Source organism: Lygodium microphyllum, chromosome 24 (genome assembly GCF_053477565.2).
Source record: "Lygodium microphyllum isolate KBCC chromosome 24, Lygodium_microphyllum_v1.1.10, whole genome shotgun sequence".
Taxonomy (NCBI): Eukaryota; Viridiplantae; Streptophyta; class Polypodiopsida; order Schizaeales; family Lygodiaceae; genus Lygodium; species Lygodium microphyllum.
This window is the reverse complement of record NC_141158.1, coordinates 14,866,934-14,889,695: the sequence shown is the minus strand read 5'-3', so window position 1 is coordinate 14,889,695 and position 22,762 is coordinate 14,866,934. Positions and strand designations below refer to the sequence as shown.

The 22,762-nt window shown below is 40.0% G+C and overlaps 1 protein-coding gene across 2 annotated transcripts in view; it reads right to left on the bottom strand.

Annotated features, from left to right (window-relative positions):
* The window catches only part of LOC148014867 (uncharacterized), an 83,158-nt gene extending 80,768 nt beyond the window's left edge, over nt 1–2,390 (bottom strand). Inside the window, exons 1-2 of one of the 2 annotated variants that reach the window (XM_087665633.1) lie at nt 2,134–2,390; nt 1,964–2,036 (exon numbers count right to left, since the gene is read on the bottom strand). In XM_087665633.1, the coding sequence (XP_087521759.1) occupies nt 1,964–2,036; nt 2,134–2,205 (145 nt within the window). In that variant the 5' untranslated portion in view covers nt 2,206–2,390. The remainder of the gene's footprint in view (nt 1–1,963; nt 2,037–2,133) is intronic. The other variant, XM_087665632.1, reaches the window with a different exon arrangement.
* Nucleotides 2,391–22,762: the final 20,372 nt, after the last annotated feature.

The window sequence follows — 22,762 nt, the reverse complement described above, 5'->3', positions numbered from 1 at the left end:
GAGCCTATCCCACAAGGCTGCACGGTCCATAGAGGCTCCATTTGACTAATCCATCATGGGACGGTCGATGGGTGAAGAAACAAGCTCCCATAGGTCGAATGTGTCTAGGATGCACTCCACCTTGCACGACCAGAGGGAGTAGTTTGCCGATGCCAAGTGATAACTACCAGAAGGGTCACCAACCACCGATCAGACTGTGTAGTGTGAACGGCAAGAAACTGAGGTCGCCAAACACCAAAAGCTATAAACGCAATTGGAGATGATGCAAACGCTGATGCAGAAGCCATCAGACACTAAAACGCAGCCTGGGGTGGAGCCACTTGCAAAAATAGAGCCGCCAAATGAGGAGAAAACCGCCTAAAGAACAAAACACCACCAAGAGGAGTATCGCCCAGCTGATAGAAGGTTGCCTTGCAACAAAACGCAACCAAGAGGAGGTAGACAGTGACGTGGTAGTCACTAGAGAAGGCGCCTACAACAAACGCAAGGGTTGGGACCTGCAGGAAAAGTCGTCTGGCTGATGGGAAAGAACTGGCAACAGTAGACGAAGGCAATGGTGTCTCTCTGTTGATGGAAGCTCCTCCGTGCTCTTAGTTAGGCAATGATACCATGTCAAAGTGCGCAACGGAAGAAGAAACACGAACACAGAGGAAGAGAGAGAAAGCAGAAAATGAAGGAAGAAAATCTGCACTGACTGAGATGAATGCTGAATACAAAGGCGTGGACTGATCAGTCCCTGCACACAGCCTGGAGCAACAATGGGGGCACCAGATCAAGCTGGAAACAATGGCAGCACCAATGCCAGTGAGAGAGGAGGGAGAGTGTAAATCTGCATAACAGTGTGTGGGACTGATTTGTAGGGGGGGGGGGGGGGGGGGGGGGGGGGGGGGGGGGGGGGGGGGGCGCAGGGTGTGGGCTGCTATATATAGCCCCCCAGCCTCCAAAGTGGCCGACCTACTGCCCGACTGCACCAAAAAAGAGACCTAAAATGGCCGACTGCCACCCGAGAAGGAAATGCACAACAAAAACAGCAACACACAAACGGACAGAGCTCCTCTGTCTCTTGCCAGACTCTGACAAGAGCTCACAACCAAGAGATGACAAATTGGCAATGAAAAAGAGCACACTAACAATATCAAACAACATTGACAAGTTTTTTAAGAATTTGACTTCACCTTAGTGTCCAAATTCTTAATGTCATTGTATTGAGATCAATATGAGATTATAGCCACAAGCCAAGCTATATATGCTCCAAAGCTATATATGCTCCCAAGTGTCTAAGCCCTACACAGAAACAAACCCAATGATGCAACTCGTGTCATAGTACACATGAAACCTAGCAATTGAATACCCAATATTCTCCCTCATAACAAATTTATGACACTCGGTTCTTCAAATCTACAAAAAGTCTCCATTTTTCTACTTCAATACACTAGCATATTCACATGGCTCTTAGTTCTTACATAAAGTTTGCCAATAAGGTGACTAACTAGATTCCAAAGAATGGTCCGCTAGAGTAATACTTACCACACTGCAAATTCCCCTTATATAGTAAGGGAGGACAGTGACTAGAGGCATAATACTTAGGCCTTGACATAACTCAAAGTAATAAAATGTACAATGTACATCTTATCTACGCCTCCAGGACCTTGTTCTCATTAAACAGTTTCGGGCTAAGATGATTGTGAGAACTCTAGGAATTTGATCTAGTCAATCGGAATAGACAGAAATTTGTGCAATAAGTAATGTTTTAGCAGCTCTTGCAAGTTTGGTTGGCGAAAGTTACACAGCAAGGCACTTGCCTTTGGCTATCTTTGGTAAAGTTGTTTGGCTAAAGTTATTGTGAACACTCTAGCTACTCAAACGCATTGCTTGGAGGATAGAGAAATCAGTGCAATAGGTAATCTTTCTGGTCAGCTTGTATCTAGAACTAATAAAAGAATTACAAAGGAGAGGCACTTACCTTTGGATTTCACTTCGACCTTCGTAGTGTTGGAAGCAGGTAAGAGCTTTCGTCCGACCTTATGCTTGACCTTCTGCAGAAACGCAGCAGCCAAAAGAAGGAACCTAAAACTGTGTGAACACCAAAAACAGAAGAAGAAGAAGAAGAAGAAGAAGAGATGGATTTGAGACCTGGAAATCGACCCCGATGCCTGTTCTTTTCTTGCTGCTCTTCGCCATACCTCGCTTCTTCGTCGGAGGCATGATGAAAGGCTCAAACGAAGAAGAGTAAGAACGATCGCTTCAGTCGACGGAAGACAGGTCTCCTTCAACAGGAAGAGACGAATACTTGGATTAAGCCCGCCATATAAGCTTTTTGAGTTAAGCCCAGAGACAACAAATTCAGCTCTTTTTTGTCCTTAATTATCTGATTGCACTCTTTCCACACATAGTTAATTGCGTTCCCCTTAAAATAAAGCCTACGAAACAAGGATCCACAACGCAATGTCTCTGATTTTCTATGTCAAGTCTTTAGCCAAAGCACTTTGTTAAGAAGTTCAGGCCATAACGACTTAACACAAGGTATTAATTGGCAATCAATAGCAGTCTCTTTAGACTTTCACTCTGAGATAGAATGCACAATGCAAGGGTCTAGATCCTATGTGGCAAGTGGGTTTGAATTTAACACATTAAAGACATTGAGTCAAGATCATGGTGGAGTCTTTGTCTTTTCTAGATATGCTAGATCTCTGGAGTGTATCTACTTGAGGTTATCAACTCAAAAGGTCATCATTCAATCATTAGAGGCCATGGATGGTAATTAAGGTGTTCCTAGGATTGCAAAGGAAGTCTTTAACACCAATTGTGGTGATCAACAACCAATCATGGTGGAGAGAACATTGCAAAGTATATGACTGCCTTTAAAGCATTTATTACCACAAAGGGCCTTAAGTGCCCATTAAGGGTCACGATTGGTAGGTAGACATGTGGCCCAAACCCATGCAACATCCTACTATGGGTGGGGGAAACTTTATTCTAATAAATATGGAACTTGATAAGACCTATGACAAGCTAAGGTGGGATTTCCTATTGCAAGTGATGAGAAAGCTAGGATTGGGGGGTTAATTTTTGCACGATGATAAGCACCTTATCCACTAATGCCTTGGCAAACGTAGGGGTAAATGGATTCATGTCACATCCATTTGAATTGCAAAGATTAGTATGGCAAGTATGCTATTTGTCATTGCTATCAATCCTCAACTAAAGGCCAAGCTACATAGGGTGGAAAGAAGAAGCTTAGAGGGACTACCACTACCCATTGGCACTCAAATGCATTCTCACTTGTTTGCTAATGATAACTCAATTATTTTACAAGCAAAGGAAAAAAATGTAGCTCAACTACTTTAGATGTACAACCAATACTCTCATATGTCTGGGGCAATAATAACTAAGCCGAAAATAGAGATACTTTACCTTAGACTAGAAGACCACAGCCGAAGTAGATCCAAGGGATGGGGTGTAAAGTGGTAAAAATGGGGGAAGTCCTAGGGTGCTTAGGACCACCCATAGGCTTGGCCATTTCGAGAAAGAAACAAATGGATTGGCTACTTACCAAAATGGAACAAAAGATAGCAAGATACCCAAATATGCATATTTCCTTTGTAGGAAGGTTGTTAGTGGAAGATAAAGCACTAATGCCCACAACCACGTGTGTCATTATAGTAATCCTGTTTATAAAGAGGCAATGTGGGAGGCTAGACAAGGCCTTAAGATCCTTTATATGGACTCATGGGGAGCAAAAGAGAAATGGCACTTTATGGCTCAGGGCACCACTAAAGTTGTAAGCAATGGGGGGCTCGACTTAGAAAAGGTTGCAGAAAGGGTGGAGAGGCTAGCACTCAAGGCTTTGCTTCAACTGGAAGGGAAGGTACCCTAGGCTATTATAACATAGGTTGTGATCAATGCTACAAAAGTAGCAATTAGTAGGTGGGTGATGCTAACATGGGAGGATAAATTGTTGTTGGCATTAACATCTAACATAGGAATAATGGATACGAAACTGTTCAGAGCTTGGTACAAACATGGAGAAGCACTATAAAAAGACTAAATTCGAAGGAGGAAGACCCATAGGGGGGAGGGGGGACTATTCCAGTGCATTTAGACTTTCCTAATGACCTTTCAGCATAAGAACCCACTTCTCAACTTGGATGCCAAACTTATAGGTTGGATTGTGGGCAAAGGGCTAGAAAGATGGAAGGATATATGGAGTGAGGCAGATGTCAAGGTTTTGCTAGTTGACAAAACTTGGAGCAAATACATTCTAGAGGTTGAGGAAGTTAGATGGTTGCAAGGAGAACTACAAAGGAAAACCAAATCATGACCTCCATCATCCAAATAGTACCATGGAAGGTTTGGAGATCTTTCGGCAATCATAAGGGAAAACCAACCTTTAAGGTGAGACTGATGAGAGACCTTTAAGAGGTGAAAGGGGACATATCTATCAAAGTACACAACAAATGGAAAAGCTTACTCCCACATATCTCAGCGAGTGCATCAAAGAGGAGGTTGCATAGGGCCTGGAAGGCCACCCCTAGTTGACAATTAAATATTTTGTTGTGGAATGTAGTAGCACTCAAGCTACCTACCAAGGATTTGATTGAAAGAATTATGCAAGTGAATACTAACGCAAAAGGAGACAATGAAGCACTTGTTCTAGTCATGCAAAGAAGCTATGGCTATCTTGAGGAAGCTAAGAAACTCGTTTAAGGCAACATGGCTTGATGAGTTCATCAACACGAAGATAGCTTTGTTAGGAGGCTAAGCAAAGATGGTTGAAGGTGCTCTAAAAAAAGGTTTGGAACATAGTGGGAGATCTAATAGTAAAACATATTTAGAACAACATAATTAGGGTTCTAATGAAGAAGAAGAGAAAGGGTTTTGGCCAATGAGATCTTTCATGCTATCAAACAATATAGTTTGGCAATATTTAGGACTCTTAAGAAGGAGCACATATCTACAAAGTTGCAGTTAAAAATTTTAAACACTTTTTAATTTTGTGAAAAGTAAAATTTACATATAAGATGGTGTTATATAAAGCACGCATTCACATTTTTAATAAGAAAAGGCTATGTTTTGATTGAGAAAGGACTTCCAAGGACTAAGACGTTTGGCAAAGGACAATCCTCTAATAGCGACCAATTGCAATCATAAATTACTCCACTTTACCACCATTCAATATTTGGACATGATCAATGTGGACCACACAAAAAGTTATTGCGGGATATGGTGAAGCAATATGAGTAATAGCTTGCAAGAAGAAGCTTTGTATTCTCAAAAAGAAGTTAGCCATGTTTGTTTTAGGTAGCACAAAAAGAGAACCAATAAATGGGTTTACTTTTCTAATTACCATTGTTGCATTGACATGCAATGAGTTTTTTGAAATATCTTCACCACTATTTTGCCTACATAGCAGAAGCATTTATTTCAAGAATGATCCAATAAAAACAATATTTTTGAGCTACAAAATATGAGCCTCACGTTATGTACAAGAAACTCAAGTTAGTCAAATTAGCCTACAAATACTTACAATATGTGGTTTGAACTTTGAATTTGTACGTGGCCTACTTGCATAGAATATTGCCCACAAATGTGAAATGATTATCATAAGTTTGAAGGATAAATAGAAATAGCCAAGGGCTTTAGAAGGCCAAGAGTTTGGCACAATGAACCTCCATTGGCAAATACCAAAACGTTTTTGCCAGTTATGCACACCCATTTGCACAACCCAAGGAAAATAAGATTTTTACTATGAAAAGACTACATGTAACCTAGTTGCATGCCCTTCTACATAGAGATTGCACTCAAACTATGTTGGAGGTAATTATTTAGGGGAAAAAAATAACCACTCAAAATCTATAGAACAAGTAAAACAAGAAAAGACTAATATAAAAAATTATCATCGGTCTTACCAATAAAGGTTGTATCTCTACATTAAGCCTAATGGCACTTTGAAAACCCACAAAGAAACCCTCACAAGCATAATCAAACTTGGAAAAAACCATACAAAAAAAGACTAATATAAAAATTTATCATGGGTCTTACCAATAAAGATTGCATCTCTACATTAAGCCTAATGGCACTTTGAAAACCCACAAAGAAACCCTCACAAGCATAATCAAACTTGGAAAAAACCAAAACCATATTATGTTTATCACAAGAAGAATCTTAAATCAAATCTACCTAATATTCAAAGATACCATCTTACCTAAAATATGCAGGCCTACTCCTAGTCATTAAAGTGCCATTAGTAGTCATGTTGGATTTTGGCTTGTTGGAATGGACACAAATTGCTTGGAGAAAAATAAGCTTGAAAATAGACAATACAAACTATATTGAGTGGTAGTTTGAAAAAGATTCATAAAACTAAGTACTCCCTAAGTGAATAGGCATATTTTACTACTATATTATTTTAGCTATAGGTTCGGAAAGCCTCGAATCTCTAGAGGGCTTCCCAAACCTACCCCCTTTTCCAAACCTCCCTCCCCTTCCCCTCCCCTCTTTCTCACGTGTAATATCTCATTTTCTCTTCCCCCTCCCTTTTTTCATCGAAGCCTCCCCTCCCCCCCCACCTCCCTTTTTAAAATTAAAACCCCTCCCCTCTCTCTCTTTTCTTTTTCCCCTCCCCTTTTTAATTAAATTCTTCCCCCCTCCCCCCCCCCTCTCTCTCTCATGTGTAGGGCCTAGGTTCTCTCTCTCTCTCCGAGATTAAACTTTTGTTTAATTAAAATAAGGATATATATATATATATATATACACACACAAAAAGCAATAAAGAAAAAATAGAAGAGGGAGCAAAGGGAGAGAGAGGGGGAACAGAGAGAAAGAGAATTATAGAGAGAGGAAATATAAAATTTAAGATTGAGGAGAGAGACAGAGAGAAGAAAATGAAAGAGAGAGAGAGAGAAAATAAGAAGAAGAAGAAGAGAAAGAAATTGAACACAGTGAGAGAATTATAGAGTGAGAAAAGATAAATTTAAAAAGAAAGAAAGAGAATTATAGAGATGAAATATAAAATTTAAGAGCGAGAGAGAGAGAGAGGAAAAGAAAAAAGAAAAAGAGAGGAGAGAGGGGGAGAGAGATAGAGAGAAGAAAACGAGAGAGAAAATAAGAAGAAGAAGAGAAAGAAATTGAACACACAGAGAGAACTATAGAGAGAGGAAATATAAAATTTAAAAGAAAGGGAAAATGACAAATTTAAAGAGAAAAAAAGAAAAAGAAAAAAGAGAAACTTTCTTTTTAATTAAAAGAGAGAGAGAGAGAGAGAGAGAGAGAGAGATACAAAGAGCAAAAAAGAAAGAAGAGGAGAGGGAGGGAGAGATAGGGGGAACAGAGAGAGAGAATTATAGAGAGAGGAAATATAAAATTTAAGAGAGAGGGAGAGAGAGAGGAAAAGAGAGGTGAGAGGGGGAGAGAGACATAGAGAAGAAAATGAGAGAGAGAAAATAAAAAGAAGAAGAGACAAAATTTGAACACAAAGAGAGAATTATAGAGAGAGAAAATATCAAATTTAAAAGAAAGAGAAAAGAATAAAATTTAAAGAGAGAGAAAAAAGAAAAAAAAGATGAGAGAGAAGAAAAAGAGAGGAAAGGGGGGAGAGAGACAGGGAAAAAGAGAAAAGAGAAAAGTTTTTTTTTAAATTTAATTTTTTTTTGAGAAAGAGAGGAAAGGGGAGAGAGAGAGAGAGAGAGAGAGAGAGAGAGAGAGAACATATATAATTTAAAAAAAAGAGGATAGAAGAAAAAGATAAAATTTAAAAGAGAGGGAGGGAGAGAAGAAAAAACGAAAAATTAAGAAAGAGGGGAGAAGAAGAAAAGGGTGTGGAGAGAGAGAGAGAGAGAGAGAGAGGAGAAGAAGAGAGAGAATATAAACATAAAGAGAGAATTATATATAGGGAAAAGATAGAATTTACATATTTTAAGAGAGACTGAGGGGGGGGGGGGGGAAGAAAGTGAAAGAAGAGGGGGTGGGGTAGGGTGGATAGAGCAAGGGGAGAGAGAGAACATGTAGAGAGAATTATAGAGAGAGAAAATATAAAATAGAGGAGAAAGAGAAGGAAAAGAGAGGAGAGAGAGAGAGAGAGAGAGAGAGAGAAGAAAAGCGCAAAGAGCAGAAAAGGATAGAGAGAGAGAGAGAAAACAAAAAAATTTAAAAAGAGAATGAAAGGATAGAGAGAGAAAGAAAACAACAAATTTTAAAAAGAGAATGAAGAGAGAGAGAGAGAGAGAGAGAGAGAGAGAGAGAGAGAAGAATAATAAAAAAAGGAAAAAAGAGGAGAGGGAGAGAATGAAAAGAGAGGAGAGGGGAGAGAATAAAGAGAGAGAGAGAGAACCAAGAGAGGAGAAAAAATAAACTAAAATAAAAGGCAAAGAAAGAGAGAGAGAGAGAGAGAGAGAGAGAAGAATAATAAAAAAAGGAAAAAAGAGGAGAGGGAGAGAATGAAAAGAGAGGAGAGGGGAGAGAATAAAGAGAGAGAGAGAGAACCAAGAGAGGAGAAAAAATAAACTAAAATAAAAGGCAAAGAAAGAGAGAGAGAGAATTAGACATAGGGAATTTGGAGGGGGGAGAGAGAGAGAGAGAGAGGAAAAAGAGGAAAGAGAAAGATGAGAAATGGATTGTTGAGCGAAGTTGCCGTGCGATAACACAGTTACTTCGCTTGTTGCTTTCAGGCAACGAAGCGGCCTCGCGCACGCGGAACGCTAGTATATATAATGCAAGGGGAAAGAAGTCTTTACAATGGGAAAAAAGTGTTGTGATTGTCCTACATGTGTTTATAAATATTACTACCAAAATATGGTAATACATCCCCCCCCGGGAGTGATGGAGTGAACAAGACCTAGCAATCATGTTAATGGAAGTTTCAAGCACTATGAACTATAATCAAGCTACAAAGGAAAGTAAGCCCAAACCTTCGCAAAAGGTTGTGAACTTCTCATGATGTAAAACCTTTATTAAAATATTAGCAATGTTATCCTGGGTTGGCACATAGTCCAAGTTGATCTCTCCTACACAATGTTTCTTCCTAACATAATGATATTGCACCTAAATGTGCATAGTATGAGCAGGGAACGCTAGGTTCATGTAATTATTAAGGTGCTCTAGCAAAGAATAAAGGTGGTGGTGGTTAAATAACTATCAAATGGCCATATCAGCCAAAAGTTAGCTAAGCCAAACACACTCAATTGTAATTGTGAATGCTATCATCATGTACTCTAAGTTCAAAACTAGAAGTGGTAATAGTAGGCTACCTCTTGCTCAACCACGATATGCATTTGTTTCCAAGTACAAAGTAAAAGCTACTAGTGGATACACATGTCATAACAACGAGCCTAGTCAAGATTTGAAAAAGCATGTAAATCCGATGGTGATGATCTACCCTTTTGATAAAACAACCCAAGGTGTCAAGTACCACTAAAATAGAAAAAGGTATACTTTACTTTTTGCAAATGGATTGGATCAGTTGGTCATGACACCTCCCCCCTTGGAGTAAAAGAGGCTAAGGGTAGAGGCTGTTGTTGAGGTATATCTATAGTATTACATGCCTTGTTGAGGTATATCTGTAGTATTATATGCTTCTATCTCTATTGAAATTGGTAGTTGTTCTTCATTTATTGGGTCTTCTTGTCATGAAAATGTTGTTCATGTCCTATTTTGTTGTGATTTATTTGATAGAAAGGTTTGATTCTACTTACATTTGCTATAGTTGTTGTATTTTTGTAATCCCTTCTGACTTGGTAAGTATTTTCTGATACAAGCTACAATATTGTGTATGGACCTAGCTACATATGCATAAGTGATCACTTAATCCTTTCTTCCGTATTGGGAAGTAAATGCTAACCTTTTGGCCTACTCTGTATTTGTCTGTATTTGTTGATAGCGCATCCCTAGTCATAGTATCTTTTCTATTTTTGATGAGCTACTTGTAAATTTTTGACACATGCATTTCTTATCATTGGCAAGTTTTGTTCCATGTGTTGTAGCCATTTTGTGGCATATGCTTTGTCTATCTTCTTAGTCCAAGGTTGAACTTCAGGAGAGGGAAGATGGGACCTCATCCATATAGTGCTTCGAGAGGGCCGATCTTTGTTGACTCTTGAATTGATGTATTATAAGCATGCATGATGTGCAATAGGTTCTTATCCCATTCCTTGTGTTCAAGATCCACAAATGATTTCAACATCTGTTTTATTGTTCGATTCATCCTTTCTATGAGGCCATTACTTTGGGGATGATACCCTGAGTTGAATTTTTGTTGAACATCTAGTTGATTTGTGATTAACTCTAGTACTTCACTTTTGAATTGTTTGCCTTGATTTGGCAGGATTGTTTTGGGGCATGAGTGTCTCCAAATGATTTCCATGAGAAATTTGGCTACCGTGTCAGCTTTGTTATCAAGTATTGCTTTGGTTTCACGCCATCCAGTGAAGTATTTTGTCATAATGATAATGTATTTGTTTCCCATTTTTTATTCTTGAAATAGTATTGTTATGTCACATCCTATTAATAAGCTATGCGACCGTTATTGGTGTGAGTGTAGCTTGTTTTTTCCTTAGATCTTTGGTTGCCTTACACTTCACACATTCTTGAAGGACCCTGTTGATTGTGTTTCTCATCCTTGGCCAATTGTATTTTGACCTTAGCTTTTGCAATTTATTGTGAACTCCCAAATGGCCAAATAATGGGTGCGAGTGATAGTAGTTAATGTACTTGTCTATCAAATATTTTGGGACATATAGTCTTAGTTCTTCATCCTAATGTATGAAATATAGTTAGTTGTCTTTGATCATGAAACTTTTGTGGTATGTGTTGTGTGTTGTTGATTTCATGGAATCTATAATATTTGCTATTATTGTATATGCATTTTGAAACTTTGGGATATCATGGACAAGGAGTTGCATGTGTTGTATTTCTAGACAAGATAGCCCATCTACCAAATTGATTTGTTGTGCCTTTCTTGTATTGTATTTTGAACTGATATTATTGCAATGAAAGGATCCATCTTAACAAATGGCTTGGAGGATGTTTATTGTGGATGAGAGTAACCAATGGTTGGTGATCCGTCTGTATTGTGGTTTGATTTCCATGAACATATGGATATAGTTTTGTTAGAGCCCATACTATTGCTAGTAATTATTTCTTTGTTGTTGAGTAATTTTGCTATGATTTTATCAAGATGCAGTTGATTAATGAGATGGCCTACATGTGTTCATCTTTATTTTCTTGAAGTAATACTGCTCCTAATCCTTTATTTGATGCATTTATTTGTATTGTAAGTGGCTACGTGAAATTAGGGTATCTTAGGGTTGTTGAATCATTCATATACTCTTTTGATTCTGCAAAACTTTTTGGCATGAGTCCATTCAAATTTGGCATTCTTCTTTAGCAGTTGTCTCAATGGGTATGTTATCTCAAGGTTAGGAATAAATCTTGTACAAAATGTGATCATGCCTAGAAAACTTTATACTTGTTTTGGCGTTCTTAGTGCTGGATATTGTTTGATTGCCATGACTTTGGTAGGGTCCATGTGAATCCCTAATGTGGAGACAATGAATTGAAGAAATTTCAATTTGGTTACACCCCATTTACACTTTTTGAGCTGATGTTGTAAGTTGTACTTCTATATTCTATGTAGTACTTCTTTGAGTATTTGTAGGTGCTCTTCCCATGTCTCTGTGCGCACTAGTATGTCATCCAAGTAAAGTAACACTTGATTTCTGTCTATTAGATGTGAGACTATTTTGTTAGCTGTCCTTTGAAAGGTGCTTCCTGCATTGATAAGTCTAAAAGGTTTGAATTGATAGAGGCTAGTAGGTGTTTTGAATGTTGTCTTGTGGGCATCTAGAGGATTTAGTGGAATTTGCCAATAGCCAGAGGCTAAATCTAATGATGTAAAGAACTTTGACTTACCCAATTCATATAATAATGTGTCTAACCTTAGTAATGGATAGACATCATGTTGTGTGATGTTGTTCAAAGGCCGAAAGTTGATGCAAAAGCGGTATTGATCATTGTCTTTGTGGACTAGATGTGGTTCTGTTGCCTAGTCACTTTGAGATGGTTCTATCACTCCTTTTTCTAGCATCTCTTGGAAAACTTTGTTGATGTTGTCTACTTCTTTTGGTGATCTTCTTCACATTGCCATCTTGATTGGAGGGTGATCCTTGGTTTGAATTTGATGGGAGATGGGTAGATTTATTTATGATGTGCCTTTTGTGGGTTTAAAGATGTTTGGAAATTGTGATAACATATTTGTAATGTCTTTTGTGCGCGTTTCTTTGTCTACCATTTGATGTGTTGTATTTGTGTATTGTGTGCAGATTGTATCTAATGTGGCAGCTTGTAACAGTGGAATAGGAGAATCGTTTGGTATACTAAGTTGTTTGTTTTTTTAATCTATCTAAGTTCATTATATAGAAGCCAGTCTAAACCTAGAGTGATTGGAAAAATTTACCTTGGTAATATGTAGAGTTCGTGTGTGAATGTTGTGTGTCCTATTTGGAATGGTGGTGATGTTGCTCTTCTTGTGTGATACAATCTTTGATGATCACCAAACATTACTGAGATGGCATGTGTTTTGTGCTGTTTGAGATTTAGTTTTTGTGTTATCTCATTGCTAATGGATGAAATAGAACTACATGTGTCTAGAAGTGCATGTAACTTTGTGTTTGCTATTTGTATGTTAGTAGTGCATTCTAATCACTTTGTTGTTTTAGAGGTTGCCTAGATATGTGAATGAATATGTATGTTGTGTCCAACTAGGTATGTCTTGTATTTTTAGCAATACTTTTTGTATGGCCATAATTATTGCAAAAGAAACATTTGGGTTTACCTTTGATGTCTCTTTCTAGCAGCCTTCTTTTTTGAGTCCATTGGGCATTTTGGACATCAATGTCCATTGAGATAGGTCATTCTTGTAGGATTGATGGAGTTGAGGATGAGGTTGTGGTATTGATTTCGATTCTCTGTGCAATTTGGATTGCATCATGTAGTGTCGTTGGGTCTTGATCTCTTACCCTTTGAGCCAATTCTTAATTTATTCTTGGCCAAAGGAAGAATCATTTCATGGCTTTTGCCACCACCATAGATGGGTCGGCTCGTAATAATAGTTGGTTTAGTTTGACTATGAATTGGGCAATGGGTTCCTTTGACCTTTGTTTGAGTTCTTATAATTGTTGTAAGGCTGTTTGGGCTATGTTTTGTTGGGCAAAATTTTGAATTAGAAGTTACTTTGTTAGTTGCCAATATGCTTTGACATGTTCTGCTTGTTGGAAGAAGAACTAGATTGTTGTTATTCCCTCTAGAAGGGTTTAGACTTCAAGGGATTGTCTCTCGGGAGACTACTGGTGATAACTAGCCACGTTCTCAAAATGGTCAATCCGCATTAGGATATCCTATGTTGGCAATGTTGAGAATGGCTCTTGTCCAACTCGGTTATATGTTTTCTTGTTTGTTTGGGCTTCAGTGTTCATGAAATTGATTAGTGACTGATTGGCGTCTGCATAAGTTAGTGGTGCTGGAGCTTGTTGTGGTGAACTTGGTCAACTCATTGTTGTGCCTCTATAGGAGGAGCCTCCCATCTCCACCAAAAATGTAACAAGCCAAATTACACAATAAAGACTGACTAACTTTCTAACAATAGGTAAAAACATGTGGAGGAACCACGCGAGACACATGGCTCGCTTTATTGAGAGTGAACTAAGAATTACATATAGAATCCTATGTGATTGAGATGTGTGGTCTAAAATAAGTATTAGTTTTTCTTCCTCTTATCCTTCATGCTTTCTATTTTGGCGCTTGAATGTAGAATGAGAATGCAGGAAGAAAAACAAACTCTGGAGGTGAGGAAACTTGTCCTTTTGTTTCTTTCATGTTATTGTATGGCAATACACTGAGCTTGTGTTTGTCTTCTACAGATGAGGAGGAAGGTCTCTCTAGTGCTCTTGGGATGACGTCTACATATGAAGAGGAAGGTCTCTTTGTTGCTTTTAGGATGATGAAGCTTTGCCAATACTGCTGCGACCACTGTCATGGTTGGGACACTGACAAGCAATATCTCTAAGATTGATGCACCTCTTCATGACCAACACCCATCTCATAGAAGGACGTTGGGGAAATCAAGGTGGTAGAACTAGAAGGTGACCTGAATTGCAATCACAGAGGTGACGAAGGAGATCACTACCACAAGAATGGGAAGAGGGAAGGAGCTTTGTCAAAAGAGTGACTGAGAGATAGATATGAGATTTTTATGATAAAACCGCTGTCATTAAGCCCACATCACAGTAAGGAACTGTATTAAACCAAGCTCTCAATAAATCCTTTAGATCCCTCAAAGATCCTCCTTCTGGAATTATTTGGTTGATCAAGATCCCCAAACTTTGCAAGAGACGTTTCAATTCATGACAAGTCATAAGACTACCCACGGCTGATGCATAGGGAATCTTGGCCATCTCGGCCCTCTGCTGATCTGTCTGTAGACAATCGACATGTGAAACCTTCACATGAGAAGGTAATGGATAGCCAATAGGCTTAACATCTTGCATGCGGAAGCGCTCAGGGACTTTATGTACGTACTCCCTCTGTGACAAATAGAGAAGTCCCTGAGATCTATCGCGTGTGATGCTCATACCAAGTATATGAGAGGAATGTCCTAGATCTTTCATCTCAAAGCTCTTCTTGAGCTGAGCCTTAAGAGCATCTATCTCTTCAGGAGCTGTCCCTACTAAAAGCATGTCATCGACATAGAGTACCAAAATCACTAAAGAACTGTCACAGGCTTTCTTCGTGTACAAGCATGGATCCATAGTACTGCGGATGTAGCCCTGTGACTGCATGAATGCATCAAACTTATGGTACCATTCCCTAGGTGCCTGTTTTAAGCCATATAGACTCTTTTTTAGCTTGCACACTAGGTGTTCCCTACCAGGGTCTACAAAGCCCTTAGGTTGCTCTATGCAAATCTCATCATGCAAGTCCCCATGTAGAAAAGCCGTCTTGACATCCATCTGGTACAAGTCCAAGTTAAGCTATGCAACCAAGGCCAAGACTAGGCATAGGGTGGTCATCTTAACCACAGGAGAAAAGACTTCATCAAAGTCAATACCATGCTCTTGCTTAAAACACTTAGCAACCAATCGAGCCTTGTATGCCGGCTTGGGGTGTCCAGGGGTACTTTTCAGCTTGTACATCCACTTGCATGGCAAAGCCTTCTTACCTTGAGGCAAGGAAACCAAATCCCAAGTTTGATTCTTATGCAATGAGTCAAGCTTAGATTGCATAGCCCTCTCCCAAGAGTGACAATCACCTCGGCACATAGCCTCATCATAAGTAAGAGGCTCTCCTGCATCTGTAATAACCAGTACATAATCCATAGAGGGGGCAAAACGGTCAGGAGGTCGTCTATCTCTAGTAGAACACAGGCTCTGCTGCCTGACCGACATCCTATCTAACATCAGCATGTCTAACATCTGGGCCATGAGCATCAGGTGATGCTGCACGCTATCTAGCTGGCCGTGGAGTAGGTTGAATGGGAGCAGGTGGCTCCTCTTGAAAGATAACTCTACGTACCTCAATCACTTTTTTAGGCTACATATGCATTTTGTCCTTATGAAAGATGACATTATGGCTGCGGATCACTTTCCACACCTACGGATCCCATAGACGGTAACCCATCTCTCTTGCATCTCCATAGCCAATGAAAATGCATTTGACACTCTTAGGATCCAGCGTATTGCATTTGTCCTTGGGCACATGGCAGAATGCCTCACAGCCAAATACATGCAAATGATCATAAGAGGGGGGTTTGCTTGCCCATACCTCCTCTGCAACTTGAAAGTCTATGCCACTGCTAGGCAACTTGTTAATGAGATGCACTGCAGTAGTAACTGCCTCAGCCCAAAAGTGCTGTAGTAAGCCAGCCTGGATAAGCATGATATGGACCCTTTCATGAATGGTCCTATTCATGCGTTCAGCCATACCATTTTGGGGTGGGGTGTAAGGGGCAGTCAACTGATGCTTAATACCTCGCTCATCACAAAACTGCTTAAAAGCACATGATACATACTCACCCCCATTCTCTGACCTTAGGCATTTGAGGATTTTCCCAGACTAGTTCTCTGCCAATGCAAGCCAACGCTGAAATGTGTCTAAGACATCGGATTTTCTCTTTATGGGATAAGCCCAAACCTTACGCGAGTAATCATCTATGAAAGTAACAAAGTACTTTGCCCCACCAAGTGATTGATAAGGCATGTGCCCACATACATCTGAGTGCACAAGAGCCAAGGGCTCACCCATGCGTTTCTTACCAGACTTTTTATGCGTATTTCTAGTCTATTTGCCATACGAACAGTGATCACAAGAATCAAAATGCGAAGAGTCAAAAGGTGGAAGATACTGCAAAGCACGGAGCATTTTCATTCCTTTAAGAGACGTATGCCCCAAACGAGCATGCCAAAGGGATACATGGAGAATAGAACCCACATATAAAACATGATCCAATGTAGCTCCTGATACAAGTAAGGGATAGAGACTGCCAAACTTGGCACCTCTTTCAAGTACAAGCATGCCATGAGTAATCTTCCATGCAGAGTCTCCAAAAGACACAAAATACCCTGCATCATCAATATGTCCAGTTGACATTAGGTTGCGTGTCAATGCAGGTACATAGCATACATCATGTAAAACAAAAGAGCTACTAGAAGAAAAATGTAGCCTAACATCTCCAATGCCCACAATATCAAGAGACATGTCATCACCAAGATATACAGAACCAGACATGGTACGATAGGTCTGAAAACAATCTCTACAGGGTGTCACATCAAAGGACACACCCGGATCCAAGAGCTAGCACTGCGTATACATGGAATGTATCTCCAAAGTCTGTAAGGCATCACATGGAGAAGCTGCAAGTATATAATCATCATTTGAATCAGTGGCTTGCATGACATTAACCTCTTCTATCTTCACACTGGACTTTGCAAGTACAATACTATGCTCAGAAGACTTTTCCTGCACTTTTTCTTTTCCCTTTTTCTTGCACTTATCATCACGCATTTTATAGCACTGTTGCCTAATATGTCCTGCTTTTCCATAATAATGACATGTAAGATCAGACTTCCGTCCATGGGACTTACTGCGACCACGTGACTTTGACTTGGACTTCTGAGAGTCCCTGCCCTTATGATCATTATCATGCCTGCCATTTCTGCCACCTCTAACGGTCAATGCATGTGAAGAGCGAGAAGCATCATTGTTTCTCTTGTTGATTTCCTCAATCAGTAAAGCACTATCAACATCTTTGATTTTCAGTGCATCAAGCTTGTTAGTGCATATGGCAGTACGGAAGACATCCCATGATTTAGGCAAGGTGCCAAGCAGAAACAACGGGTGCAAGTTGTCTTTGAACTCAATACCCTATGACAACAAACTCTTTATGATAGCATGAAACTGACTCAAATGAGATGAAAGGGAGGTCCTCTCCTTCATGTGAAGGTCCATTAACTACTTCAGCCAATCCATCTGTGACGCAGGACTTTGCTGTGCATAGAGCTCCTAAATCTTCTCCCATAAATCCCATGCATTTTGATTCTCATCTTCAACAACATTATGATGGACCTCTTCTGAGAGTGACAAAATAATGGTAGACTTGCATAGCTCATCAACTTCCATCCAAACATCATCATCCATATCCTTAGGTTTAACACCTTTGAAATGCAAGGGTTTAATCTGCAACTTCTGCACCAAAACCTGCCATATTTGGGACTTCCAATACCCATAGTTGGTACCATCTAACTTGGCAATGTTAAAGAGAGCCGTGTCTTTCAGATGACCAGCCATACTGTCCCAAATCAATGCAAAAAGGCAAAATTGCAGGTTGCTTTAATTAGCATAAAATGCACTAAAACCACTGCTAAAACTGGCTGAAAGAGTGGATTTTACCAAGAGAAGCACATGTCCACCAAATATGACCAATATAACATCAAATAGTAAGCATTATCCTCGGAGAAGTGCTCAAAATCTGCAGATTTCAGGTTGCTGTAATAAATGACAGATTTCAGTAAATGAGAGCTAACTGTGCTAGAAGCGGATCCCAAGTCAATCATATACTACCAAGACCATAACCAACATCATGCGGGCATAACATAGGCATATGACAGTCGATAAGCATGAATCCAACACCCAAACATGTCATGAAATATCTGCTAGTGAGTAGGCACACCCCCCCAATCAACAGAGCAAAGTGTGCCTACCACTATCAAGACTTGACACAAGTAGGTGTCAGCTCACAAGGAAAGGGACCCAAGTCAAAGAATCAGCTCATAAGCATTGGAAGGAACCAAGACAAATGAACCATGCATCATCCCAAAGGGTAAGAAATCCCAAAGAGTCTCAAAAGCTCAAATAGCATAGACCGCCTGTGCAATGTTTGTCAAGCATCCAAAGACGCTCCCACTGGCACAAAAGCCATAAATATCAAGCAACAAAGCTCAAACAAAGCATGTACAAGCACCAGTGATAAGTGTCCAAGATCAAGCATCAATGAGACATCCCGATAATGTAGGCGGTAGAGCATCCATATGTAGCATCCATAGACATCAAGTACATCCCAAAATAAACTCTGGCAAGCCAATAAATATCCCAAGTAAACTATGGGAGTCCAAAGTCAAGCCAAGACAAAGCTCCAGTAGCAAAAGGCTCCCAACAATGTAACTAGCATGCATAGGTGACATAACCCGTAATGGCAGTCAAGGCGGTCAAGCATAGACCAAAGCATGCCATAAGTGCAGCAAAAACGGAGCATCCAAATTCTTTCCAAAGCTGAGTGCAAGCTCAATCAATGATCCGGAGTGTAAGCCAAGCTCAAAGTCGGTCCCCAAATGTCAATATATCACTATGTATGCCCGAAACATAGCTCGAATGGCATAGGCATAACCAAGCATGAGTTAAATAGCTTCAGCCCATTGTATTATAGCAATGATTCATTATGCAAAACAAAATATTTCAGCATCAAAATTAGCTCCAAAATGGTGGCAAATCAATAGGCATGCATCCCCAAATCAATAGGCATCATCAACTGGGACCAATCGGGCATCAAATAGCAATGCCGGGCAAGCATAAACATCAAATGTCACTGTAGCATTGTTATAAATTGCCTGTGGAGTGTTATGAAAGTCCCAAAACAGTGCCAAATTAGACCCAAGTCAATGTCAATGCTCAAGGCTTCAACACCAAGCTCCAAGCATATGTAAAGGCATCAAATGAGACCCTTTTGAAGTGCCCAATGGCCTGGGGAAGAAGCTGGAGATGAAAAGTGTGGGGATATTGTCAAGAACATGCTAAAAACTAGTGTATTTTCTCCTATAGATGTTGCTGAACCACGTGGGCTTAATGAGGTGGAAGGGGGGCTCAAATGGGTGCCAAGGGTGGCCCACAATAGGCCTTAACAAGCCTCAACAAACCAAGTGGAGAGAGAGAGAGCTTCAAACCTCCATGGGGAAGCTTGGCAATGGCTGTCCTGTTTCCTGCAACCTATGAATTGAAGTAAACCCTCAAAAGAATGCTTGAATACCTCTTAATGAAGGGCCTAAGGGTGCCTCAATAGGCCCGGGAAGCCGAGGAGTGACGGGAGCTCAAGGGAGTCGGCTATGGATGTTGAGATGGAGACCCAGTGCGAGTAGGAAGTTGATGGGAACCTGAGAATGCCACGAGCCAAGCTCAAGAGTCAAGAAGCCAAGCTTTGATACTAGTTGAAAGGTGAGAAGGATCGAAGCTTACACGCGAGAGCTATGGCAAGAGAGCAAGAGCAAGAAAAAGAGAGACAAGAAATGGGAACTCCAACAACCACAATGTGTGGTTGGGCCTTCCTTTATTCAAACTGTCACTAAAAGAATAAAGAATAAGTGAATGTGACGGGCGCCCGCTACCTGTAGTGTGCAGTGGCAGGTACTGTTCAGTGTAGTAATACATGAGTGTCTAGGTGGAGGTGCCTTTACCCCCAACATCTTCAAGTGTAAAACTCAATTTGGACTTTCTCAAATATAGAACTAATAAGATGCAATGATGGTATTGAATCATTCTCATGGGAAAAATATCTATAACCAAACATGTTGCAATCAAATATAATAGATAATTGTTAGTAAATTTAATAAATATCTATGATTTTGTTTCCAAGGATTGATGGCCAAATGTGAGGCATAGAGAGAGAGAGAGAGAGAGAGAGAGAGAGAGAGAGAGAGAGAGAGAGAGAGAGAGAGAGAGAGAGAGAGAGAGAGAGAGAGAGAGAGAGAGAGAGAGAGAGAGAGAGAGAGAGAGAGAGAGAGAGAGAGAGAGAGAAGAAGAAGAAGAAGAAGAAGAAGTTCTTGATATAGTTTATAGGTTGTCGAGTTTATGTAATATTGTAGGCTCAGTGTGTGACAATAATATGTATGCCATGATAGGCTTAATGTAAATAGAAATCACCATTAATTATGTTTATTTTATGGAGATATAGTGTAGGCTTGATCTTATTGATGTCCGTTTTCCACCCCCTATGTATCAATGAGTGTCACACCCCCATATATTGCATTTTCATGCATTCAAGATTGTATTAGTCTAAGTTGACACAAGTTTCAAAGTTTGGATTATGTTCATTACATCAACCTCCCATGAATCCTCTTGCCATATGAAATGTGCTCTCGAATACATGTGCAAAGCACTAGGAGAATCTAAGCATGAAACACGTAGTCAAAGGTTGTGCAAGAGTAAATTGTTACTTGTGACACTTTCTTGGCCTTTAGATAAACACATCAATTGCTATTGTCAAAAGTGGTATGGTTGCCACATGTGTAAAACAACAGAATATATTGCGCATGATTAAAAACCTATTGTTTTAATAGATCTAGTGCTACAAATAATATGGAATGCAATAGTTGAATTATGTTACCCATGGTGTGTGAAGAAGGGGAGAAAAGAGGAGACTTGGCAGTGGTTATGCAAGCTAGTTAATTCCCATAATCAAACTTTATTAGGAAGGCAGTCACCTAGTACTGCACATCATGTCCTCCTTGCATGTAGTTGAATGTTTGGGACCCGGCTCAAAGTGCTTTGGGTACATTTATCGACGATTGTGATGAGACAACGGAGTAGGCAGTAGTGGAAGGCAACAATGAAGGGGATGCAATGGTTCTATAGTCTCATAAAAGGAAGAGGGATGAAGAGAACGCTATCTTTATGGAAGCTATGTGAATGATATTTGTTGAGCAAGATAGCAACTCTGTAGGAGTCAAGGAACAAAGTTCATAGGAGACTCACGTGGTCTTTGATCTCCTAGTTGAAGCCCTATACAAGACCATGGAGTAGCATCAAGATGGTGTGGCCAAAAAGATCACTCTTGATTCAAGAAAAGTATGTAGCAATGTGATACGCTTCAATGTGGTGTGCTTGTCTTCTTCATAAGGAAGCCACCCAGGTCCATGGAGGTGGCTAGATGGCTCAATGCAATCCTCAACACCTTAGGGCAGATGGATTAAATTTTTTATGGAGATAAGGGGTTCTATGAGGTCCTCTTCAACAACAGAGAAGCTGCATGCAAAGTATTGGATCAAGATGTCTACTTTTGGGGGATGGACCTAGTTTACATCACCGTTTGGAACCCTGTAGAGTTGGGTAAAGAATTGCTTTGCAAAAGATGTCTAGCCTAGGTCAAAATTCTAGATCTTCTTGCCTATCTCTAGTGCATGCTACTGGACATTAGTAAGGAGCTAGGAAAACCTATGAACATCCCTCCTTTGGCTAACTCATTCAGATATTGAGTGTGCATTCTTTGGAACCCAAAGGAGGAGCATCTTGATTTTGTGGACCTAGACATTTCTCATGTTGGTGAGCTACATCTTCGATTGGTATGGAGCAAGTTTGTGGGTTTGTGCCATAATTGTGGAAAATGGGGACATTATGTCTGAGAATGCCTAGAGCTAATGGACAAAGAAGATTGAGATAATCAAATGTGGAACCCATCATGGGTGGATGTGGCCAAGAACAACCCTCCTCTAAGCAAAATCAAAGATCCAATGCGGCAAGGTGGAAACAACAGGAAGGTTGGTAGCAAGTCAGAGGTAAGAAAAGTAAGTCCTCTCCACTTACAAACAAGTGTCCAAAACGTAGAGCCTAGAGACCACTGGCCCACAAGTAGAATGACTGGTTTTGGTCAAAGCTTCATTCACACCACATTGTAATGGAGGACATTGACACTAATAGTTTAAGGAATTGGTTCCTAAGGAGCCTCTAGAGCAAAGGAACGAGGCTATCCAAACCACTCTAAATCAATCTGATGGAGATAGTCAGAGACCAAATTAAGCTAGACAATATCAATTGCAAGGGCTTAAACAGAGGGGCCAAGAGACACCCCTTTTGGAGTTGGGTATATAAACATGACTTTGACATTGTCTTTGTGTAGAACCATAAGTTACACAAGTGGTGGGGCTCCCTGTTCTCCTACAAAGACTACATTTGCTTCATGAGTGGAGGCATGAGTAATTACTCGCGGTGCCTAATAGTAATTAAAAGCACCTAGCATCCGACCCTAACCTTCCAATCTATGAAGAGAGGCATATTAGCTATTACTACGGAATGGGATAGAGAGCCTCTTATGCTGATCAACATCTACGAATTGAGTGATTAGTGAATAAGAAAGATCTAGTAGGAACAAATTGTGGACATCATAGTCGTTAACTACTTGATTGGGGGGATTTCAATATGGTGGTCCATCAAAAGGATGCCTCTATTGATTTAG